The sequence below is a fragment of the Lytechinus pictus genome, chromosome 2 (genome assembly GCF_037042905.1).
Source record: "Lytechinus pictus isolate F3 Inbred chromosome 2, Lp3.0, whole genome shotgun sequence".
Taxonomy (NCBI): Eukaryota; Metazoa; Echinodermata; class Echinoidea; order Temnopleuroida; family Toxopneustidae; genus Lytechinus; species Lytechinus pictus.
This window is the reverse complement of record NC_087246.1, coordinates 23930418-23956837: the sequence shown is the minus strand read 5'-3', so window position 1 is coordinate 23956837 and position 26420 is coordinate 23930418. Positions and strand designations below refer to the sequence as shown.

General features: G+C 37.7%; 2 protein-coding genes across 2 annotated transcripts; both read left to right on the top strand.

The window, feature by feature from the left end:
* The first annotated feature begins 1499 nt into the window (after nucleotides 1–1499).
* On the top strand, nucleotides 1500–10040 carry LOC129254532 (B-cell CLL/lymphoma 7 protein family member B-A-like). Its single transcript, XM_054892994.2, has 7 exons — nucleotides 1500–2024; nucleotides 3757–3929; nucleotides 4141–4218; nucleotides 4591–4686; nucleotides 5427–5516; nucleotides 6452–6537; nucleotides 7139–10040. The coding sequence occupies exons 1-7, from the start codon at nucleotides 1924–1926 to the stop codon at nucleotides 7202–7204; spliced, it is 690 nt and encodes a 229-aa protein (XP_054748969.2). The 5' UTR covers nucleotides 1500–1923; the 3' UTR covers nucleotides 7205–10040.
* Nucleotides 10041–15578: 5538 nt separating this feature from the next.
* On the top strand, nucleotides 15579–26149 carry LOC129282631 (calpain-11-like). Its single transcript, XM_064113778.1, has 5 exons — nucleotides 15579–16782; nucleotides 19331–19462; nucleotides 20355–20486; nucleotides 21386–21576; nucleotides 23044–26149. Exons 1-5 carry the CDS (start codon nucleotides 16300–16302, stop codon nucleotides 23234–23236), a joined length of 1131 nt encoding a protein of 376 aa, XP_063969848.1. The 5' UTR covers nucleotides 15579–16299; the 3' UTR covers nucleotides 23237–26149.
* Nucleotides 26150–26420: the final 271 nt, after the last annotated feature.

Here is a 26420-nt window from a genome sequence, read left to right as displayed (position 1 = left end):
TTTCAAAAACTGGTCAATGGTCAGTCGCCGTGTGTTTTTTAAAATTTATTTACCACTCGTGGGATGGAACACCCTATCAGCAAATGCTGTTTTTCGTAGGGGTCCATACACATAAAATAAAAAGTACAATATACAATCAAACAAAAAGCACAAAATCATGACATAAATCATAAGAACATGATAATAAAAGGAAAATATTATTTAAAAAAAGAATAGGGGGACAGTAAAGAAAACAGAAAAAAATTAAACATTATGAATTTTTGTCCCAATTCACTTTGTACATAATATTGTTAGGGCTTTTGGAGGCCATTTTGAATATCAAAATACAGGATTTATCACATACATGACATAATAAATGATATATATCGTTAGCAATCAAGTTTTCAGACATTAATTCACTCATAGATCATTATTTCCTGCATTATTGTGCTCACTTTTGTGAAAATTAATTTTGGGGTATATGGCGGCGGCCATTTTTAATCTCAAGAAAATAAATATTTATTTGTCAAAAATCAATTTTTCAGAGAGTATTTCACTCCGGCAGCACAAATGCATGTACTTTATAGCCAATGTGAGGACAATTTTATGATTTTAATGGGTAATTTGAATATTTTGGCGGCCATATTGAATTTTGCCAATTTGCAGAAAATGCTCAAGGTTACATGTGGCATCATTCAGATTCGGAATCAGCGCCCTAGCTCGAATTGACAAGAAACCATCAAAAACATTGTATATACTATATCTAAAAAAAAACAAGGTTCGACCCCTTCTATCCTGGACTATATGATATGGTCAGAGCCATTGGCGGCGGAAGCCAAAACAATTTTAGGGGGGGGGTCCACCTGAATTTTAGGGGAGGAAGCAGAAAAAAAAATTGACAAGCAAAAAAAAAAAGAAAAAAAAGGGTATCAACCAAAATTTTAGGGGGGGACCACCAAATTTTTTGACAAGCGAAAAAAAAAAAAGGTTATCAACGAAAAATTTAGGGGGGCCGCCTATGGTCAGAGCAGAGCAGTGGATCTGGAGAGCGTTTCATGAAAGGACTTGTCAGACGTTTTATCCGACAAGTATTGTTTTATCCGACAGTTACTATGGTAACAGTGCCTCTCAGCCAATCATAATCAAGGAAAGTTGTCAGATCTGACAACTTGTCGGATGAAAATGTTGATGAAACACTCCCCTATCTCTCTCCACCTTCTCCCTTTGTTGATGTGTCAAATAGCATCAGAATAAAAAAAACATATATGCGGCAATAATGAAATATACTCTGAATGAACAGTCGTCATCAATTATCTTCCCCAATACTACTTACATTACATTTGAGACAAAAATAAAGCAAATGATAATGGGAATTCGATTCGATTTGCCTTCCCGCTTTTATAATTTTTTTCACGTTCTTCTTTTTCTCCATCGAATGAAAATGCGGTCAACGTATTGTTGTACATGGAATTCATAGCTATTTACAGATTGTACCATGAACGTACACAGTCAAATGCAGCACATTCACAATGCGGATTGCGGCACAAACTGCCTATCGCTCGGAGTCAAATTGCAAGCGTGACACGCTATGGTTTTTCTTTATCTGGCAGTGCATACACGCCGTACTTTACACTCGGACAGACACACACAATCCAATACAGTAGATCTGTGTCTGTGTATCGCATCAGCTCAGATTATATACAAAATAAAGATATATGGTACGGGCGAGTGTGTATGCCTGAAATATGTATGTGTGTGCATTGTATACAGCGGAGCGCTAGCAAAGATTTCTTTGTGTAAAATTTGCACGCAAAGTCAATAGAGAGTAATTTTCACGGCGTCTCGATCTGACCGACCGTTCGGATAGATCCGAAGAAAGACATTAGATTTTTCCCAAGCAGTCGTACATTGCATTTTGATCATTGTTTTGTTTCTGAACGTGGGATGATGATGTCTTCTTCACGGTCCTCTCGCGCAGAGACCCGGAGCCGCGCCAAAGATGAAATCAAAAGGGTAATGCAAGCAATTGATAGAGTTAGAAAATGGTGAGTAAAGTTCTCGGTGTCTTATCGCTTGTCTTTTTCGACTTGCATTTGTGCATGGATGGTGCATGCAGTGTGTTTCTGTGGATTGTGTGTGTTGAGCTGAGTGGAATGGACGAACAGAAGGCTGAAACTCCCAAGTCTCCGGCCAGCGCCAGCGGGATAGGCAAGGCCAAGGGCAGGCTCCCCAAACCAAACAAGGGGCAAGCGGCCAGGGCCGAGGCAGGATTCTCAGGAAAGAAGAAAAGAATGCTAGGCACAACTTCCACAAGGCAATGATTAATATCAGATTGGGCAACTTCCACAGAGTTGCTGGCTTGGACTTGAATTAAAAGAAAAAGAAAAAAAGTCAAAACAAAAGTGAGAAAGGCAAGATCTAAAAATTCTATAAATTAAAAAATTCTGTCTGGACAGCTGGTATTTGGACTTTTTTTGGTAACCCAGAGAGCTCCGGCCCGTGAAGCGGGCCGGAGCCCAGGAGTCCACCGTGCATTTACACATTGTCATTGACACGGGACTAGGGTAGATTGTGGTCTCAAAAGACTCAATAAATTGGAAAGGAAATCGTGAAAACAGAAATTATGCACTTACCACGATATGGATGAAGGTCTATCGTGTGGCAGTATCCTGACATCGAGGCACAGACTGGAACCTCAAAAAAACGAAAAGTTCTCTCCTACCCCAGTCTTGATTGGCCATTTTGTTATGAATTTTGAAAGAATTAGTATCGCGACAGAACGTTTTTTTTTTTTTTAGCTGAATTATCATTATAATCTATAATTTCTGAAAATGTCAATCCAAAGAAATATGGATGAGGGGGGTATGAATAAAGAATGTGACTCTAACTCTAATTCTTCAGCAAGTTGGGTTCTTTCCTAGGTTCTCTTTTTTTTCGAGGGGGGGTAGATTTTCATGGGTCTATTGTCCAAGGTTAAAAGTCAACAAGAAAAATCATCAAATCTGTGATGTTATTTTTTAAACTGTTCATTGCTTATTCTAAAAAAAATGTACAATACATATATATATATATAATATATTGTAAAGAAATGGATGAAGAGAACAATGGTAGGCGTAGCTTAAATCAAGGTTCCCCAGAGCTATCTACCCTTTGGAAAAATTGGTGATGCCGAAAAAATGTCTCTGCCGGGAATCGAACCCGGGCCCCCAGCTTTGAACGCCGGTGCCTTAACCACTAGACCACAGAGACGGGTTAGTGGCTAGGGCGACCCCGATCCGATTGACCGTCAGATAGACAGATTTTCGACACTATACCAATTATAATTTCCTTTGTCGGGTGAAGGTGGGTTTCGAACAATGACAAGCCGCCATGCTTCAGCTGGATCAAAGCTATTGCTTTGATACAGTACATGTATGGGAGAAAGTATACAACTTTACACATTTATATATACATGTATATATATATAGGCCCTTGTAACTCTTTGTTACATGAACATGTACATTGTACGATAATGGATTAATGGTTAACAACTTTTTTAAATTCATTATATTTTTTTCTTCTTATTTTGTTCAAAGTTTTGTCTGTCTACATGTACTTCTTATATATATTTCTTGTTTTTAGATCAAAAAGTAAATTTATGGGTTTGAATTTCCCTCCATTAATTAAGCACTCCGAACTGATTTCATTATAAATAAATATTTTCCATGTTATCCGAGTCATAAAGCTCAATTTATGGTTCTAACAGTTTTCCTGTGTTTGTGTTCTCTTGTTCTGCAGGGAAAAGAAATGGGTGACCATTGGCGACACAACTCTGAAGATCTTTAAGTGGGTTCCTATTGCGGAGGTGAAGAAGAAAGAGGACCAGAATGGTCAAGATGACAAGACGAGTGAGACCAGTAGCCAGGGTGATGCCAAAAGCATCAATGGTGAACAGGAAAAAGAAAACAGATGTAAGTCCCCCATCTTCCCTGAATGATTTCAGATGATAGAGTTGCACAGTTATGTGTGTAATTATTTCAAATTATCATTATTATTAACATTCTCCACTGGTAAATGTACACAAATTAAATAATTTTGATGAAGGGAAATGGTTGTTCAAGTTTAAGCCTATTTTTTATTATTCTGTCTGTTGTACATTTGACGTTATTCTTTTTTTCTCAGATGATAACAATTCACAGCAGACAACTCCAGTCAAACTTAGAGACATCCCTAATCTAGAAGATTCCAACTCAAGACTAAGTAAGTTTTGTCTCCTACTTTTCATCGTTTCAGTCAGTTAAAATATTCTTTCAAGTGTAATGATAAAATGGTAATGATGATAACAGTAATGTTCTTAACATTGAAAACCAGGTAAACATGTCATATCTTGGGCTGTGTTGAACCGATTCCTACCAAATTTGGGCTGTGGATGTTTTGCATCATGCTCCTCGAATGTTTGAAATAAAAAAAAAAGAATACAAAAATAATTGTGACATCATCGCTTCGATGCCCTTTAGCTGCGGCAAACTGAGGTCCATTTCAACATTTGAGATTGTTAGTCAAAAGAAAATTCCTGTGGGTATGTGTGTCAGAAGTTCATAACATGCATTGAATTTTCTTTTTCCATGATAGCGCCCTCATCAGCCTTGAGTTACGATGAATCAACGATGGATTCGATGATGAGTAGCGATCTAGATGAGAGTAGTAATCAAGGACCACCTGCAGAAGGTAAGACCAATGAGATGAGTGAGATTGAACTTTCAGTGCATTTACCTAACGGTTATCCCCAGCAGAAGAAGATTTAGGCCAACAACGATGAATGAGAGCTGATATTGCATAGGATCATTTGTAAAATGAGCTTGTGAATTTAAGGGTTTCATTACATTTACACTTAAATTATAATTGTTGCTTATTTTTACTTGCATTGGATTACAAATATTGTGAAAATGTGAAACGAGTTGGTGTTTTTTTTTCTTTGTGAACAGTTGAGTTAAGATATGACAGTGCAAACACAAGTAATATTAACAGTTTCCTTCCTTTTCTTTCTTTCAACAAGACATGATAGAAAAGAAGATGCATTGATCAAGCAATATTAAATTTGTCAAAACATTGATCATTGGATGAAGATATGCACGATGACATGTTGAAAGTCTGAAAACTGCATTGCCATGTCAGCAGAATATTTCATGAATGTCACCATTAAAAAAAAACATAACAAGGGCTTGAACCTCTGAATCAATTTGTGACTTGCCCCATATAGCTAGAATCTCAGGCACATGCCACAGTGACTAGCATTGCAATGAAGCTTGGAAATCTTCTGACCACCACTTACCACTTTCAGCAGAAATATTGATAATCTTCATTAAAGTTTGTAGTTAGGTACATTTACATGCATGATATATATTGTGAATGCTACAATAACCTCTGGAATTTAATATAATTTTGTTCTTTATTAATCTTACCCACAGATGGTGAGAAGAGCCGATTAGCATCCAATGAGAATAGGATTCAACCGCCAGATGTCCAGCCAACTATAGAAAAACAAACTGATATACAAGGTACTTCCTGATACCTACTGTACATGTACACCTAAGAGTCCTATGGATCTATCCCTCCCTCCCTCCCAAACTTTCTTCCTTTCAACTCCTACTCCTTCCCTTCAAAATGTCCCCCTTTTATTCAACCATCATCCCACCCACCCCCTTCCTGAAATATAGTTTGTACAGTATAGAAGAATCAAGAAAGTGAACATTAGATTATTAATTAAACTATTTTTTTATAGATAAGTAATTTAAACCAATTTCTGTTTTTGATTGTTGTTGATTTAGGATCTGAGCTGTATTTTCTCAAGTTAATACTAAAAGATAAAAGAATGAAAGTTTGAAAAAAAGTTATAGAAAACAATCAGTTTTTAATATCGTTAATTTCAAAGTCAAGCTACAGCCTTTTTTCACATTGCCAGAGACTTTAATTTTATGTGCACACTGGATCGTTTCCAAGGGTGCAACATTTTGATCATGTAGTCTTAAAATATACACCACATTCAAATGACTGGATTCCCAAACCCCCCCCCCCCCCCCCCCACTTCTAATCTTTGCATCATTTGTGCCATAATATTTCCTCAGGAACAAATTGCATGTTTAAAATATTCTTGTTTTACATTAAAACCATCCTGTTTTCAACCAAAATTCACAATGCAATTCTGCTTATCTAATGGAAGGTTATCTGAGTAAAGATTAATAGATAATGGTTCTATGTAAGATAGTCACTGTGTACCAGAGCTTGGAGTTAAGTTCCCCTTCAATCTCCAGTTTTGGTAGGACCTCAAAATTAATTTGCTTCAGATTTTTTATTTTAGCTCATTACAAGACAGGAAAACTTAAGATGCTGTGAAGTTTGTTTTTGTCATCTCCATGAATAAAAAAAAAGCAAAATGTACATGTAGTAAAAAACACCCTTCCTACCCCTTTTCTTCATTTTACTCGTTCAACAGACTCACCATCGAAAAATGAAGAACCCCCTCTCTTGACAGCAGAAGAGCCAGTTTCCAAACAGAATATCAGACCGCATTCTGCTATGGTGAGAATTTTTGACATTTTCTTATATCCTTAGCATTCGTTGTTTAAAGCACTGCTTCACATTCCCTGTCTAGTCAGTGCTACGATACATATCCATTTAGTTATTGCTTAGCCTGATGTGACTTTCCATATTTGTGACATCTATTTTTGCAAAAATGTAAAAAAAAAGCATATAATTATAACCCAGTGTTGTTACAATTGTGGAGACATAAATATTCAACAAACTACAATTTTAGAATGATATCATATTTTACGAAGGTACACATGTATATGTCTGTGAATTTCACTCGAGACTGTTTTAAGTAACAAACGCCAGGCATGCTATTGGCTAACAGCCAATTTATCATTTGAATTAAGGCTGAATCGTAATATGCAGGCATATGCTACACTGATAAATATTTTTTTTTTTTGGGGGGGGGGGTTATGTTGACTATGCACCTGTAACATCTAGGAAGTTTACTGATTTCCATAGCTTTTAATCTTCTCCTTTTCATTCTAACGTGACTATTTAAGTGAAATATCAAATTGCTTCTTGATGGTCTATTGCGGGTTCTTGGATACAGACTTATAATTTTTTCTTCTTTATTCTTTGCTCATGACAGGACGATGTAGATGAACCCCCTTCCAAGCAGCCTCGTTTAGAATCCCAAATCGGCAATGATAGTTGATGCAACTAAAGCGTGCATGTTGATACCATGCTACTTCTGGATATTAAAGGTATACATCATTGATCTTTGAAATGAAATGAATTTAGCAGGGCAGGACCTTGTCTGTGTCCGTATATATTTATGTGTACTGCACTTTGGTGCAAAACATTTTAAATTATTGTGAATATTGAACTGTACATAGGAATGTGGGCATTGGAGGTACAAGTACTTGTGGTTCTGTATTGCCCTGGAGTAGGTAAACAGTCCCGATTATAATCCACTAGAAGCACAACTGCAGAATCTTGGTGAATTGCCACTTGGACGACACCCACTTTACATCTACTTTCTGTTTGGTCTAATCCTAGTTTGTCTACAAACGGTCTAGCTAAGTGTACAGTCATCAAGCTCATTTACCAGTTTGTCAAATCGCCAGTTATGCTAACCCCATTTTGGCTAACACCACTTGGTATGAGATTACATGAAATGTTTATGAATTAAATTTGGCAAAGTGCATAATACTACTAGAATGGAAATTACAGTTGATCATTTTTGGCATTAGACTGCACCTTGTACGTGATTGTTAGACCAAGTTATGGTTAGACCAAATGGTAAGGAGACGATGGTAAACGAAGTGGGTTTAGCTCGGATGGTATTAGACAATCTGAAAATTTAACCTCCTCCTTGTAAACCAATTCTGTAACAACTATAATCTTTTCTTGTGCCAAGACGGAACGAAAACCAAGGAAACAATGGATTATGGCCCTCATCCATGTAACTTGCTGCTTCTCAAGCATTACTTTATATCAAGTCCTCTGTCAATAAAGGGAATTCGATCACAGCGGAGAGAAATCATTGGCTCACATACACAGAAGCCACCATGCCAAATTGCCAATGCAAACTGCACTTCTCATACATGTACTGAAATTGAACCTACTCATTTAATCATGAGGGGGGTTTAAAAAAATGGTCCAAATCTACCTGTCTGCATACCAGTATATTACTTGTATATTGTATGCAGTTCACTGAATACTTACCTATTTCATCAAATATAGCTCATTTGAATGAGTGGAGGCTATAGAATGCATCCATGCTGTGTGGACCTACAGTATTAGAGTAATGATATGGCACTTACTGGCTTAAAAAATCTTTGCTATGAGATACACAGATTTTCCTCTGTAAAAAAGAAGTGATATAGATACTGTTTATACACTGTCTACAAGATGAGCTATAGGTGGCGCTGTGCAATAAATAAAGAAGCAAAGACAGAAGTATATCAGTCGAAAAATCCTCAAAGAGATATCTATCAGAGAGAGAGAGGCATCAACTATTCATTAGGTGATACAATTAAGTGTACATTAAGTGTACAACAAATCAAATTGAAGAAAATTGCAATTAATCAATTCTGCTTTATACGTATTAAAGATATATATATTTTCCATTCTAATATGAAAAAATATTTTTATAAGAAACAGTGCTCCTCACAATGAATGAATTTTCATTAAACATGCTCTTGATAAATTTTTGCAAGTTATTTCCTCAAAGTACAAACAAATTATCTGTAAAGTGTGGTCAAAAATTAATTTTAGTCAAGCTTTTTCATTACATGTAACTATTAACATGCCAGAGAAATTGCAGCATAAATAGTTCTTACGTACATGTATTTATACCTATTTATATACGTTATATATATTTATGCAGTATTATTTGGTCCCATAGTATCTCTGGCATGTTGATAGTGATTGTAAAAAAATATTTTTAGACCTAAATATTAGCAATGATTTATTATACGGAATACCCCTCATGCTTTAATTGGTGAACAAAGAGTGTGCCTTTAGTATGGAATAATGAAATAATTATTGTCCGACTGTGAATTATACACGGTGTTCAAGGGGTATTCCACTTTATATATTAAAGACATATTTGTATGCATGTAGAAATTAAGCATGTTAAACTGAAAATTTTGTTGAAATTGGATGAAAAATAAGTTAAATTATTTCAAATTCCACATTGTTGCTAAAAATAGCACTTGAACAAGGCTGTGTCAAATGAGTTTTTTACGTGATGATTGATGTTGCAATTTTACTTTCTTTTTTTTGTACCGTAAACATGTAAGTTTTGAATGTTACACTTAGCCCATTATTCAACTGAATGAAAGTTGACTTGTGCAAGGGGAGCTTATCATGAAAGGACTTGTCAATATTTTATCCGGCAAAGTTTGGTAATTATCCTACAGTTACAATTCTAACATTATGCTTCTCGGCCGATCGAAATGAAGAAAAATGTCAGATCTGAAATTTCGGGTGGAAAAATGTTCATGAAATGCACTGTATATTCCCCTGTACTAATTTCATAGAAGCAAATTCAAAATTTGTTTTCACTTATTAATAGAGCTGTGTAAAGTGGTGGAATTTTTCAGGGTGATATTAAGAATGAATTCAAATATAATGATGATTATCATTATGAACTTATTTTATGTTTTGATTATTAATTAGCAGTTCATCGTTATCTTTTAATTCCCTTCACTCGAACAGTATTGTCACGACAAGTTATGAAATATTCAGTGCTTGTACGTACAGCATACACTTTTATTTTTCTTTAGCATAGTGAATTTATGCTATTCAGATTTGAATTTAATCCACCTTCATTTGTACATTGTGAGTTGTGTATTTTTTTTCTTATACATGTATATGACTTATTACTTTTAATTTCATTTCCATCATTATGGTAGGAATTTCAATTTCAGAATTTGCCATTTCAGTTATGAATATGTTATTTTAAATAAGTGGTTATTGTATTGTTTATGTCTGTCATTGTTATTGATATGATAAATATGTGATACTCAATGTTTTTTTATCAACATGTTTGATTCATTTTAGCTTGGTACTTGCTTTGTTGTATTGTGAGGGTGGTGCTGGGGAGGAGCAAGATGGAGTGACTATAGATGCTTCTGTGATGAAGGCAGATCTGGGCGGTGTTTCACAAAGATCGAAGTATGATTTAGCGTCACACTTAAATGCCTAGTTGCGTGCAGTAAAACAGGCATGACCGCATCGGTCAGATCTTGCCAAGAGGGATGAGCACTACTGCTTTTGATCAATAAGATTGCGTGTTGCATATCATGTACGCGTCAGCAGTGAAGTGTGACTCTAAGTCATACTTGAATCTTTGTGAAACACCCTCCTGGGCTCCGTAACAAAGTTCGGTGATTAATTGCTAATAAGAATGAGCAATTCTAAGATTGGTTGCTAGTCAGTCTACGAAGCAAAATGTGCATGCAAGGATGATCTTGATAGGCCATTTCATTTAGTGATTGATCACTATCCTTTGTATTCCGGGGCCCTGAAAGAATGATAGGAAGGAGATTGTAATGAAGGTAGGGTGGTGAAGTGACTGTCTGTACTAATGATAATGATGGTTGGAGGAACAGGATGTGAATAATACTGATGAAAAACGAAGGTTATGCTGGTGCTGCTGCTGCTGCTGATGATATTGATATTATCGACTTTTGGCATTTACTACGGGAAAACTCTCCACAACGCAAATTCCTTTGAAAATGCAAGACAAATCACAATGGAGAGCTGAGAGGCTTTTGTCGAAAATTGGTGGACTGGGACAGCGTCGGAATCTCTTGACTCTGGACAACGACATATTTGCAAATGTTCGTCCAGTGCAAATCTTCGGATGATCTGCTTTCCCATTGTGATTTTAGTTGCATTTTCAAAGGAATCGATGCGTTGTAGAGTGTTTCCCCGTAGTAATGCCTAAACTACCTGTTATTGGAGGAGGAGGATGGTGATGATGAAGAGGGCTTGGGGTAGGGGATGATGGTGAAAGGAGGATGGCACTGATTGGAAGATGAGATGATGATGATGATGTTGATGATGATGGTTGTGCTGGTGGTGGTGGTGACAAAGATGATGAATATGGTGAAGGTGGTGGTGGTGGTGGTAGTGGGGATGAGGAGGACAAGAACGATGAAGATGGTATAGTGAGTATGAAAGAAATGTCAATCTTCATGATAATTATTTTGGTGTTTGAGCTGTTGCTATAATTATGAAGATAAGTAGGAGTACGAGGCAGGATGATGGAAATGGTGAGAGTATTTATAATGCAAAGATGCCCTCAAAGGGGGCGGAACATATTTTCGTTTGGGGGGCAAATCCAAAAAGGGCACTACATGTCAAAATGGGCATTTTTGCTGCCAACGGTTATTTTCACCATGAGATTATCAATTGTGTGAAGTAGCGATGTGTTTTGTAGTAATTAAGTTGAGCAAAGCATTTATTTCCATTTTAAAGGGACATTTTCCATTTTGAAAAAAAGGCATTTTTTTTTCCTCCGGAGATTTTTTTTGGGGGAGGAGGCAAGTGTACCCTGCCCCCCCCCCCCCCGGGTTCCGCCGCCCCTAAATATCGATGATTAACGTCGATGATTCAGTATGATGATGATGATAAATTGTTATGATAATAATGGGGATAACGTGTTGATTATGATGAAGGTAGTTGATGGTGATGTTGCCGATGGTAGTTGCAATTATAATTGTCATGATGTTGAGTATGAATAAATTATGATCAATTGTGATAATGTCGATATCTTAAGATATGATCGTGATGGTGCGACGGCGAACGTGAGGAGGACGGTTATGAGAACAATGTTTGGTTGTTGCTAATATGAAAGGATTGCGATGGGAAAAAACCTCAAGCACAGCACCCCCTATTAAAAAAAATCGTTCCCAGCCACCCCCCCCCCCCCCGAATCGTGTCTCCAATCTCCATTAGAGTTTTATTTTCAGTTCGATAATTGATTGTTTGCTCCATTGCATTCTGCTAACATTAGTAAATGATCTAATTGCTTCATATTTGAACTAGAAATTAGAACAGACGTGGAATAAATGAGAAGGCTGTATTTTCAATATGATTTTCGTCGTACAGTTAGTGCACTGCCGTAGGCCTACATACGGGAGGCTTGGGGGCCATTGCCCCGAAATTTCTACGACCATGACGACCAAGAAGAGAGGGGTGGGGTGTGAGATGGGGTGCAGAGCAAAGGAGAGCTGATCATGTCCAGAAAAAACAGAATATATGAGAGAGAAAGATGAAAGAATAAAAAAATTAGTGGGATGGGGAAATGGGATATAAGGAAGGGGGTCGAGGGATGAAAACTGGGGGCAAAAGTTTAGCCGACCGATGAGAAATTATATTGACATAAATATGAATCAAACAAAATATGGAAAAAGGCGAAAGAGAAATAAAAAGTATTAGAAAACACGGGGAAGAGATATATCGAAGTCATGGTCTTTGAGCCCAGTGTTAATTGAGGACCCCCACTCTCAATATTTACATAACGCCGTCGGAAAAAAAAAACAGAGTGGGAGAGAGAAAAATGATGTAAGAATGAAAACAAGCAAAAGAAAGAAAAAGAGGAGGGGATAACGTAGTGAAATATTTTTCCTTCCTCTTTTTTCACTTCTCTCTCTCTTCAGTGTCTTGTTCTTTCCCTAATCCATCCCTGTTGGTGTCAGATTTTCCAACAGACATTATCAGGAAACCTTATAACATGTGCTCACTTCGCTCGGTCGCAATTAATTCTTCACCAATATCGGTTATATTGATTTAACTTGGGGGTGCTCAAAAATTTTCCTTGCATATTTAGTTCAGTTCCTGTATTTCCTCACTCCGGAAATATGAGCAATATGACTCTGCGAGGTTATGTTTGATTTATATTTATTTAGTTTAACCTGTGAAACCGAAAGGGAATTATAAATCCCAAATTTTCATCTGTAATTCTTTCGCTTTCTTTCTTTTATTATATTTTCTTCCATTTTATTTTGCCTCCTCCGACAAGTATACATTGGGTGAGTTGTTTGATAAGACCCTTTTGCAGCAGTGGAGCCCTGATTTAATGAATAAAACGAATTGCTTACTTCAAAACAATGGGCTGACTTGACCCCCCCCCCCCATGTCCATGGGCGGAAATCCCAGGGGGGACGTGTCCCCCCTACTCAAAATAGTAGGGGGGACACAATATCAAATGTCCCCCCTACTATTTTTGGTATTTTATGATGGTAAGAAATACATCATTCTAAATCGAAATAAAACATGCATTTGGGGACGAGTTGGGACGAGATGACCTTACTTTTGGGATGATATCCTTTTTTTTTTGCTTGTCAAATTTTCCCGCCCCTTGTCCCCTTAGGCGGACCAGGGGGGCGAGGGGCCCGCCCCCCCCCCCTCTTCTTGGCGGAGCAAAAAAAAGAAAAAGGGAAAGAAGGAAGGAATAAGGGAGGGAAAGAGAGGAGAAAAAGAAGAGAAGGACGACGAGTGCATAAAATAAGATGAGGGGAAGACTTGGAAAATAAAAAGAATCTTTCGTGCCACTATATAAAATTTTCGCTCGCGCTTCGCGCTCGCATTGCCTGTTAGTTGATTTACATATCTTGTTCAATATGGAGCTCGAATGTCAAGTTTGGAAGTCAATATACAAAACATATTTCACCTCGGAAATCGAACTTTCATTATTTTGTGTGATTTACAAATTGATTTTTTAAAAGTGCTCTGTAAAAATGTCAGTTTTATGGTCTGAATATTAACATTTGCTGCTTGCGCTGCGCGCTCGCAAATTTTGATTTATCAGGTACCTATTATTTCGTATATTTCATAAAGTTTTCAAAAAAGCCCTTTGCAGGTCTGATTGTTAAGACGTATCAGCAAGCGCGCTGCACGCTCGCATTTTGATTGGCGAGTTATATATGTTTCAATATTGATTATACAACAAACTACTTAAAATCCCCTTTTCATGACAGTTTATTAAAAATTTTAGCTCGCGATTTGCGCTCGCATTAATGGTTGAAAATATATTAACTGATGCATCTTATTCTACAAAAGTGAAATGTTCAGTTTTTATGCCATAATATCATCAGATTTTGCGCCCTCATTAGGCATTAATAAATATGATATTAATTTAATAATCAAATTGTCCCTTTTGTTTCATCTCGCTTAGCAAGAGGAATAGGAAGATATTCATCATTTTCATATGATGACATGTCGTATGGATGTCCCGGTCCTATGTCAAAACTCAGAGTAATAATAATAAAAATATCAACTCTTTTTTAAGTGCAATCCATATCCACCTTACAATTTTTCTACAAAGTGCTTGAAATTTAAAGCTGAAATTTACTCTTTTTTGCAGATCAGAATATCAAAGTTTCCTGATTTTCATGATTAAAGATGTATTTAGAATGCCTATGTTTATTCAGATACTCAACTTGTTCTCTATTTAAATCATTATCCAGTTTCAGATCACAATATCAATTTTTTTCTGCTCGCGCTTTGTGCTCGCATTATTAATGTAGGAAGACCCCATATTACTCATCCTTTTCATGATTTACAAAACATGAACAGAGTGGCCCATTTTTAGGTCTAAATCTCGATTTTATCTGCTTGCGCTTCGCGCTCGCATCAATTATTAAATTATATAGCTATCCTGTTCACGATTACAAAAACTGATTAAAATTTTCCATTCTTTTTTTTAGAAAGTTCAAAATTTTTCAGCTCGCGCTCTCATTTTTTGATTGTTGAAATATGTAACGCCTTCATGGCTAAGTGCAAGCAGTCCTTAACATTTACCTTTTCAACAGGTACCAGTTCAAAACGTATATAAAAAATTTCTGCTCGCGTTTTGAGCTCGCATTATCATTATTAATACTCATCCTTTTTATGATTTACAAAACATGAATAGAGTGTCTCGTTTAGTAAATATTATAGGACTAAATCTCGAAATTTGTTTACTTGTTTACTCAATTGTTTACTTGTATACCTATTCTGCTTTAGTTACAAAAAGTGCTTAGAATTTCCATTCTTTAGGTCAATATGTCAAAAAAAATTAGCTCGCACTTCGTGCTCGCATTATTTGATTGTTAAATGCTACTTTAACAGGTATCTTTTCCATCAGTTCATTTTTGCTCGCGCTTTGCGTTCGTAGTAATTATTAAGTTGCATACACATCTTTTTCAGAATAACAAACATTGCCCAGAATGTTCAAATTTTAGGAAAAAATACATAAAATTTCCAAAAAATTAGCTCGCGCTTCGCACTCGCATCATATGAATAAGGATTATGATATTATATATCAATTTATGAGAATAAAGCTAAAAAGTGACTAATGAGGACTACCCCTTCAAAGAAACAAACAAAAATCATCTTCGAGCTGCCGATCGGGGAAAATATGGCTAAAACAAATTTCCGCCCCCCCCCCTATTGGCGAAGGCTTGATCCGCACCTGTGTCCCCCCTACCTTTTGGGAGAGATTTCCACCCCTGCCCATGTCCACACCTGAGCACCAGCATTGTACGGTATTACCTCTTATATGCATGGATTCTGCTCAACGCTCTCACACCGAATCATAGTCAACACTAGACGGTGGGTTTATTCACGGGAATCGTTCGCGCGCGTCTGGTTTCCTTGGTTACCCGAGTTCGTCGTGCAACCGACTGGACTTCTTGTTCGCGTTATATCGCCCAGAACCTGAGGCGGATAGTCGATCATGTAACTGTAAAGGCTGGCTTTGAATTTCGTTGCAATGAATAGAATCAAGGGTCGATGATGATTTGTGCGCGATCGACCCCCGACAAATGGTTGACGTACGATGGAAAGGGCATTGTGTTTACGACAAGCGAAAGGATAGACCGTTTCGCCTTCGTGATAGATACAGTTCAACAGAAGGCCGTATGATTTTTAAGAAATATACTTCTTCTATATTAATTGTGTGATATAGCGGCATGATCGGTTTTGTTTGAAACGGAATATAATCATTACAAGTACGATCCCGGATTGTGGAATGTTCCCCGGGGACTGTTCATCATCATCAGAGGAAGAATCAGAATGTAAGAGATCTGAACTATATATAGGCCTATGATGTAGTATCGTAATTGGAAACATAATAGGCCTCCTCTACAAGTTCATATTTAGCTGGTACTTCTAGCGCTCTTCTAGCGCTTTAATTTGTAATACAAACTATGACGTTATTTGCCTTATTGTGCCGAACTTCATGATGATCATAAAACGCAATTGCCAAATTATATATTCTTGGGAATGTGATTGATTGCAACAGCGATAGATATGGGATCATTACCGTCAGTCTGCGGCAGTGATACAGCCGCAGTGGACCCCAGAGCTCAACCGCATCACCACCGCCAACCAAGACAACGCCCAATACAAGCTAGGGAAAGTTATGATATCCTCGCCGGTCGACCACCGCCTCCACCGTATAGCCGCAGCCAACCGAGCACAAACCGCGGTGACGTCGAGAATCCTTACGATAGTTACCGCGATGGCTACCCGCAACGCCCACCTGGATTCAAGCCGGCCGAACCACCCCCTCCATATACCTCACCCCTGCATTCGAACCGTATCCCTGCTCAGCCTCTGGCGGCGGTCACTGCTAGGTCTAGCGTGATCAACGATCCCGGTGACCTGTGGTTGTATTCAGAACAACCGCCATCGCCCATTGACAATAGTGGTGAGGCCGTGCTTGAAAACGGGGATGATGTCGAAGACTTTGCGACGCATCCAGATGGACAGCTTGTTATTACCTCTGACAAGGTAGACCCCAAAATACAATTGTGATGATAATGATGAAAAGGATGATGATGATGAAGATGGTAGTGGTGATGATGATTATGATGAGATGATGCCGATGATGATTATGTTGATGATGGTGATGATAGTGATGAGAGATGGTGATTGTGATGATGATGGTGTAGATGATGATGATAATGGTGGCCTTGGTGGGGATGATGATGATGGTGATGGTGGTGATAATGATGTTGATGGCGTAATGATGATGGTGATAATGTTAATGGTGGTGGTTCAAAGCTGCTTTTGTTCTTGATGATGCATGTTAATGGTGATAGAGATGTTTGTGGTGGTGTTGCTGCTGCTTCTGATGATGGGGGAGATGTTGATGGCGGTGTTGGTGATGATGATAATATGAAAATGATGATATAGGCTTAATCATAATTATTGAGGAAGAATAAATTATGTTTGCTGCTATAATACAAAATGGAACAAACGCTATTATTTTCACCTAGAAATATAATGATGAAAGTACTAGGTTATGTTTTCAATATAAATTATCACAAGATGAAAACCCATATTATTATGATTACAACTTACAAAATTATAAGTATTACCTTTTGAATTTGTATATCGTTTGTCCAAAACTGTTTTCACACTTTAATGCTGCTTCTCGGTATCAACTTTTCAGTTGGGTTTGGATTCAACTTTAACTAAATGAATTATTTTATGACATTATGATTGATTATGTATTAATTACATATTAATCCAATTGACGCAATATGCCTATAGTACAAAAACCTTGTGCACTCCATGCATGCATATTTATCTTTTGTTTGCCTGAGGAAGGTTATCATGGATAACCTGATCATTCTATGTCTTACATCACTTGTGTATCTTGTATTTTAGACCCGCAAAATTTCTATGTTATGTCAATGATAAAATTATCAAACGAAATAAATGGAAAGTTTTGTATCATAGTAATTAAAAATATAGGTGACTGATGAAAGTAAGCACTGTTAAATTGATAATAATGACCGAAAAGTTTTGAGGAGAATCGTGCAACCCGGTGCCTAAACATGTACGAAGTGGATACACTCTAGAGTGATTAAAACGAAGTACATAAATAAATGGCATAGAAATGGCTATTAACAAAAATATTTTGTATACTTTCAACGTATACGAGGACTCATGTTTAATAGCATTGTTGTTAATATAAAGAGTGACCCAATCTCCCCTTTTAATAGATTGTATAATTCAGGGGCGGATCCAGGATTTTCCAAGGGGGGCATCATTGTACAGAAAAAAGCCCCCCCCCCCCCAAAAAAAAAGGTCTTCACTCCCATTTGATATTACCTGAAAAAAAATTGACTGGAAAAAAAATGGCAATCAATTACATAAACCAGACATCTTCCTCTAGCAAATATTTGTCATAGCTCTCAAGGGGGTGGGGTGGGAGTGGGTCACGGGCCGGATGTCCCCCTTCCTGGATCCGCCACTGGTAAAATTGATAGCATTTGTAAAACTTTCCTAAACTCTGCAATGTAATTTACGATTGAAATGTTATCGGAAACAAAATAGTATTCATAAACAGAAAGCCCATTCTGATGTAAGATAATAAAATCAAAGAAACAAGGCAAGATTTACAGATAAATGAATTTCTGAACTAAATTTTCTTCGTTACGCACGAGCTAAGCAGCATTTAATATTGTATATCAATTATTTCGTAAATTGGCATTTTCTGTATATTATGTTGTACATGTGCATTGAATATCTCAAACATGCATACAGGCTTCTGTTGAAAAAAATAATCATGAACCATTAATGGTATTTTGGGGGAATTCGTACATATGACATCACCAGGTCCTGTTTGCATGGAACGTCACAACATCTGAAGTTTCCAAATTCGTTCAAAAACAGAGGGGCAGTCGTCCCCCATGGCGCCGCTCATCGATAGTCGATAATCAAACAATCAATAAATGATATACTGAAATCATGTTTCAATATAGCATTATTCATCTTTCCGCCATCTACTCAGTGAACATTGTGATATTTGAGTTTATCTCCGGGGTTTATCTACTGGCATGTTTTGGATGAGAGTATATAGGGCCTACCTATCGATTTTCCGAATCAAATTTCCAAATGAAAGGGTCGTGACATTCATTTGCACAACGGATCGATGAGATATTATCCATAATTTTTCTGCCTCCCCTCTCCCTTATCTCTCTATTATCTATTGTTCGTCTCTCCCACCCTACTCGGAATTCCCTTTATGTTCCGTATGTGCCCCCTCCCATGTCTTCATCTCCTCTCTCTCTCTCTCTCTCATCTGTATTATGCCCCCCTTCCTTGTCCCTCTTATTCTCCACTAATCTGTCTGCCTCTCTCTCTTTCTCCTAATGATTTCCCCTCTTTCTTGCCTACAAATTCATTATTCCCCTTTTCTCATTATCCCACCTGTTGATTTTCTCCCACTCACCCCCTTTACCCATTCTCCCCATCCATCTCACTCTAACCCCCTCACCTTTCGCACTCCCTTCCTCCCTCACTCCGTCCCACCCTCTCTGTTCCACAGGATTATGAAATACCCGCTAGCTGCCTCAATATTGACGGCTTATTCGAGGATCCGGATTTTCCAGCAGAACCGGAATCAATTTATTCTGACGGTTCTCGGGACGCTAGCAACATCACATGGATGAGGCCACACGTAAGTTGCCAAGACCACCCCTCCCCCCAAAAAAAAAAATTAATAATAATAATTAATCCAGCATTAGGCCTACACTTATAATTCATCATGTAATGTGTTGGAGAATCATTGTAAGTATGCTAAAATTTCAACCATTTGGCTGCCATGTATGCAATTGAATTTGTGAAATAAAATACCATTGTTGATTTGAATTGAACTGAAAAGTATATAAGAAAGTTATACGCCGTTTAATTATATTTTTGCGTGATTTCCCAAAATAGCTATAAATGACGGGGGTAAATGAAATAGTTAATGGTGCACTCACCAACTATTTCTTTTCTTATGTCTATCTATAAGATAATAAAAAACAACTAATTAAATCATATCTTGCAATATTGGTGATATCACATGTTCATGGATCGGTTTAACCATTTTCCTTAGTATACACCTCCATGTTTGGGGGCACTATTTTCAGAAATAAGGATTTCATATGCATAACCGTTTCTTGTGAAATGAAGCTAACTGTTAAAATGCCATAACTGTTTTCTTGGATATTAAATTTCGGTGAAATTTCATTTTTGCTTGTTTTGCTTCGGGTAAAAAAATGTGTGACGAAGATGGAGTGGGGCTTGGTGGGGTATTCTGCAGGCACAGAACCTGATTGAAACTTTGATCAACAAGTATTGTGTCTCAACGCAAAGACTAGCGAGAGGGCCTTCAGCACACAAGGCATGAGTAGGCTGCAATTCAGACCCTTAACTCGAGTGAAGGGATTGCACAGCAGACTAGGATGGAGGGGGGGGGGGGGGTTAGTCTAGAGCTCCACGTGAAACGAAAGTTTGTTTTATCATGCTTATCATGCAGAGTATACAGTTATCAGTAATGCTTCGTTCTCTTCCATTTTTTTTTTCAGGAGATCCGTCAAAATCCCTGTCTCGTAGTTGATGGTTTCAGCCGACAAGATGTTGTACAAGGAAATCTTGGAGATTGCTGGTTTCTAGCTGCTCTCTCTGCCGTTGCAAAGATGCCCGCTCTTATTCAAAAGGTAAACGATAGCCCTCGCTAGCGTACATGACGGGGGCAGGTACCCCCCCCCTCCGAATTCTGACATAATTTGGAAGACTTTGCCTTGCTTTTTATAATTTTTTTTAACTTTTGGTTTCGGAAATAGTTACCTTTGACCTCTTCTTTTTTAAGTTGTCAGAAAGTGTTACCCCCTCCCCCTCTACCCGACGAGATTTTTCAGGTACTACACCGATAGCCCTTATATAGTTCATGCGTAATTATGTCTAAAATGAATAAAAAAATATATTTTGAAATGTTGAAATGTACGGCATTTGAAATATAAACAGATGTATTTTGTTATAGCGTGTTTTGGCTTCCAAAAAAATTATCACCAAATGAATCTTAGACTGCACCAACTCTTAGAAATCTACTTGACAACCCCACCCCCCCCCCCCCCCTCTACCTGATTCGATTCAGTAGGAGCCGTTTCATAGAGAACCTGTACGTAATTATGGTAATTTCGCAATTATGTTAAATACAATGGGAATAGGGTTCAGCAGCCAATCAAAGCAATATGAATATGGCAGAGATCATAATTGCAAAGTTACCAGCAGAATCGGAGGTCTTATTGATGAAAATGGGCCCCTGCATGAGTCGAAAATGCAATCACCACCTTTCTCATCCTCTATAGTCTCCTTGCCCAATGGGACCTTATTCATCATTATTTAGGGGCCTGAATTATTGTTTGGATTTAATGAAGATTGAGAGAGGGGTAGGGGGGTATAGTTAAAATAACTTAGAGAGAGAGAGGGGGAGGGGGGGAGAGAGAGTGACAGGGGAAGGGGAGTAGATGTGGAAGAGGAAGGTGGGGGTGATTTATCAATACTGAAGGCAGTCTCATCATAAATCAAAATCTATATTTCGTTTCTTACTTTATAGATTGTACCAAGCGGCCAGAACTTCAAAGACGATTACACTGGCATGTTCCGGTTTCGGTTCTGGCGGTTCGGACGGTGGATATCTGTAGTTGTTGATGATCGTCTTCCCGTGAAACACAATAAACGAGTGTTCGCCCGTTCAAGCGATTTCAACGAATTCTGGCCGTCCCTGGTTGAGAAGGCGTATGCCAAGTAAGATGTTAAAAATATTATGTAAAATGGAACTTTGACAAGTAGAGGGCGGGGGGGGGGGGGCTGCACCGAAAACAGAATGCCGATGACAAGCATAAATGAGTTTGCGGTTAAAAAAAATGGGGGGGTTGTATAGTCCCAAAATTTGAGACCATGCAGATTTTTCCTCAGAAAATAAGTTGAATCAATTTCCATTAGGAAATGGTATTGGACTGGACATTTACTGTTGGCTCGACGTAAGGGGTAAAGTACTAGGATTGGTGGCAGGGTCTATTGATCTATTACAATAGCTACAAAACAATGTTTGCCATTTTAAGCTCGCTGTTTAAAAAGTTTTAGAGCGACGGGTTAAACAATTGTTAAAATTTTTTAAACGACTTGTTTGAATAGTTAAATATGTTTAAAAGTTTGGGCAACTTGTTTAAAAGTTAAAACTTGAGTAATGGGCTTATACATCGTTTCTGCCAGACCTGAAAGAGAACTAATACCCTTTTTACACACGATTTTCTTAGCCCCGGACTATCGCTAACCCCGTACTATCCTTAACCCCGTACTATTTTTTTTCCTTTTCACACATGCCAAATTGTTATTGCTAACCCCGGATAAGGAATGCTTGCTTTTCACACACGAAACTCGCTAACCCCGGACTAGTGGTAGCTCATTCACTCGTACCTTTTTACACACGCTAACATTTCCTTAACCCCGTACTATAGGTGAGGCTAAATTGCCATTTAGCCCCACCTATAGTACGGGGTTAAGCTTAGCCCACTTTCGTTTTACACTAGCGATCTTAACCCCGTACTATCGCTCTTAGCACCGCAATTGCTGGGATAACCCTGCTTTTTTGCAGGGCCAAATAATCCCGTACTAAAGGTGGGGTTAGCCCACTTTGCAAAAATGCTGTGTAAAAAGAAAGTGGGCTAAGCTTAACCCCGTACTATAGGTGGGGCTAAATGGCAATTTAGCCCCACCTATATATAGTACGGGGTTAAGGAAATTTCAGCGTGTGTAAAAAGGGTATTATAGAAATTGGGGTGATATCGAGTTTGACGACCAAGACAACTATTTTGTTCTATGCTTAGAAAATCGTATGGGTGGTCGCCTCCTGCATCCCTGTAGTACTGACCTTAAAGGGGGCGGGGTCCAGACTATTCTCCGACTCTCTGCATTAAGCCAAAGATGCAAGGGTGTAGGCTGGTTTGAGCACGGGGAGGTGGAACTATAAAGTGGTATGGGGGTGCACATCTTGGGGAGGTGGAAGTAAAGTTTGGAAAATCAGGTGTTGAGAACAGAAGGGAGTTTCGTCATGCTTGCCATGCAGTGTCGGAACTCCTGATTCATCGGGAGGGTGCATTTGCTCCCAGTGCACCCCCAGCCTATACGCCCTTGAGATTGCGTAAACTGAGAATCCCGGGCCCTGGATGCGATTCTGAATTATCTTTGGTTTGCTATGCCCATTCCTTCTAGATTACATGGGAGTTACAGCGGTTTATCGGGTGGCATGGCGGCAGATGCATTCGTGGACTTGACCGGAGGTTTAGCAGAGGTTTATGACCTTACTACTGATGACCCGGATGAGGTTTATGGCATTCTCTACCGGGGCACCCGATCAGGAGCATTCATGTGCTGCTCGAGAAAGGTAAAGGAACTCAACACTTGACGTTTAATGAACCACTTTAATAAAGAGCCCATGATAGCAAATCGGTGCCATCTCGTTTCACGAATGTTTTAGGTTTGTATGTTACAAGGGGGTAATGACTTCTTCTCGTTTATTGCATGAAATGCTTTGAATCATGTGTGCAAATATTGCTTTAATTTTAAAACGTTGGCATATTAATGAAGGCATGCATACGGGGTTTTACCGAAAATTAGAGGGTTTTTTTACTCATGGTAAACGTCGAGAGAAACAAAAACAAAATTCTACGGTAGATGAAGAAGAGAGAGAGGGGGATAAACGAGGGAGAGATAACGAAAGAGGGAGATGAGAACAATAGATGGGATCCGGATGATATGGGGAAAAGGACAAGTCATTAACAATTTTCCTGGTGAGAGAATAGGGAGATCGACGCAGAACTCAAAAAGAGAATGCTTTAATGACCTTCATGATAATCTTTGGTGAATCGAAATATTTCGGCCGTGACATAATTTTGCAATTTTGTCAAGTTTTGAAACGGACGAAACTGCTGTTCGATTCAATTCGACAAAGACCTATCAGGTTTCCATTAGCTATGTTCTATGATTGGTTCTGCATTGCAGTGTGGAAACTTGAACGGGGTGAGTCAATGAATTGAGAAGAGTTGATGCTGCGAGCGAGGGTAAGGACGCAGGATCGAATATTAGAGGCATGCATGCTGAGAGGGGAAGGGAGCAGAGATGAATGACAGTTGGAGAGAACTAAGGGGGTTAGAGATGGGGAGAAGAATAGCGGTGGACTCGGAAAAGGGAAGAGAGATGATATAGGAAAGAGATTGAGATTTGTAGAGAAACCGAGAGTTGACCAGAGAGAAGGGGAGGAATTTTGCTAAAATTAGGGGAGAGTATTTGAAAAGGTGGCTATAAGGGTAAATTGCCAATTCGTCCACTGCCAAATTGTTCACTCAGCACATGGTCTACCTTCATTTAGTCTAATGCCGTTCCGTCCATCAACAGTTCATCTAACCACCATTTGGTTCAATAAATATTTGATCTAAATCATTTCGTCTTACCAGTTGGTCTAATACCCATTTTCTTTTCATTCATTCACTTTGTACAATTAACATTCAGTTTAATTAGACCAAATGGTATATGGACTAAATGGGTATTGAACCAACTGGTTATTAGACGGAATGGCATTAGACTGAATGAAAGTAGACCATGTGGTGAGTGGACGATCTGATGGTAAACCAAATTATAGAAGACGAATTGGAAATAAATGTTACAAGTACGGGATGAGGCAGAAATAGGATGAGTGCGAAAGACTAGAATGGATTCAAATTTCCGGGGGGAAAGTGATGCTGAATTTAATCGCTTTACTCATACAGTCTCATGCCGCTTATCAATCTCTCGCGTAAAAACAAAAACCAATGTTCTATATACTAAAATATTCCTGCCGATAATCTTAAATATTAATATTGTTCTAATATTCCTTATTCAAACTTTCAATGTACGATAATATTGCATAAAATTATGATCAAATCGAATATTTAGATACAATTACGTTTTGAATCATTTTATGCAATATTTTCCATCATATCATTCAATACTGGTCACTTCAAAAACACTCGCAATTCACTCGCTGTATTTTCTATCATATTCCTCTCGTACATTTATCTGGTCGCTTTCACACAGAATGTCTATTTACTAATTTTACACAGAATGTGTACTACCAATAACTAAAGGGAGAGCTTTTTTAATTGCATTTGATGCTAGATATTTAATATGCCAGACTTCAATGACTTGATGGTAGATAATTAAAATTTGATTTTAAAACATGGTGACCAAGTTGATGAACATGAAGAGGCGTTTGAAACTGACGATATTCAGACCTGCAGAGAAAACAAAAATTATCTAGTTAATGTGTATGAATTCATGAAAGTTTACCGCGAGTCAAAGTATGTTATATTTAAACAGTATTTTAAGTTTATAAAAATATTACACTTAGTATTAGGTTATTAATGGATACTATAACTTAATGATTTTCATTTATGTAAGATATGTTTTAGGATTTATATACAAAACTATTGTTTATTATCTTGATGTCAAGTTTCAGATATGTATTCCAGAATTTTGTTATGAAAAATGTTGCAAAAACCAATAAATGAAATGAAATAATTGTTTTATAAGCTATTATCAATGCCATTATACAGTTCTTTTTACCTCTGAAGTGCCATTTGATTCAACCTTGGTTACCATACGCCGGATCCCTGTGGAATAGGAAACCGTTCGTGGATAGTGTTAACTCTCGACTATAAATAGAAAGTATTTAAATACAGAGAAACTATACTCACGCTCAAGTAATAAATTTACTTTTATTTAAGGTTAATTGTATGAAATCAAAAATAGAATATACTTACACCCAAGTTGAATCTGTGAAGAGAAGTGCAATATTTGTAATGAATAGATAATAGAAAGATGTTTAAGTATTGATTGCTAAGGTTAACACTACCAACACAAAGTGTCTGAATATTAATATTAATCTGTGAAGTTGTGCTAAATCATGGTAGGCCTAGTAGTATTACAAATATGAAATAAGATATAACTTACCCTTTTCCAATTTTAACACCCTGCATGCAGATGGTTAAAAAGGTAAAAAGTGTTTTAAATGAGCTTGGTTATGACCTGAAGATGTGTCCAAATTACATATCATTTGACGGGGTAATTACGTTTAAACTTAGTACAATATTAAAATATTCAAAGGATTAGATTTGAAATTATACTTACGTCTAGGTTGAATCTGCATAAAAGGAAATGAGAAATTTGTATTAGAAAGCTGCATGCATTTGTTTGAATGGCAATATTTTGGTAGGTTCTTCAAAGGAATCACTTACCCTTTTTGAACTCCACCACCCTGAAAGAAAAAATTAAAACAAATGTTAAAAATGTGATCTTCGTAGCGATAACTAGGAGGCTTTGCCGGATTTAAATTGAAATACTTGGTAGTTAAGCCATTCCCCCATCAAAAATTTAACGAATTACTTACGGTCAAGTCAAATCTGCGAAGGGTAGAAAGTAAAAATTGATATTGGTAAGAATATTGTTGATATTATTTGTTATTATCATTTGTCCACGGCCTTGCTGAAAAGCAGCTTCTAGCTGAAAGCAGGCTTTTTAACCGTGATTAAATAAATAAAATACAAGAATTTGTT

Coding starts and splice junctions, on each gene's coding strand:
- LOC129254532 (XM_054892994.2), top strand. CDS start 1,924: ATGATGATGTCTTCTTCACGGTCCTCTCGCGCAGAGACCCGGAGCCGC. Junction 3,930..4,140: donor ACAGGAAAAAGAAAACAGAT/GTAAGTCCCCCA, acceptor TTTTTTTCTCAG/ATGATAACAATTCACAGCAG. Junction 4,219..4,590: donor AGATTCCAACTCAAGACTAA/GTAAGTTTTGTC, acceptor TTTCCATGATAG/CGCCCTCATCAGCCTTGAGT.
- LOC129282631 (XM_064113778.1), top strand. CDS start 16,300: ATGGGATCATTACCGTCAGTCTGCGGCAGTGATACAGCCGCAGTGGAC. Junction 16,783..19,330: donor TTGTTATTACCTCTGACAAG/GTAGACCCCAAA, acceptor TCTGTTCCACAG/GATTATGAAATACCCGCTAG. Junction 21,577..23,043: donor GTTGAGAAGGCGTATGCCAA/GTAAGATGTTAA, acceptor CATTCCTTCTAG/ATTACATGGGAGTTACAGCG.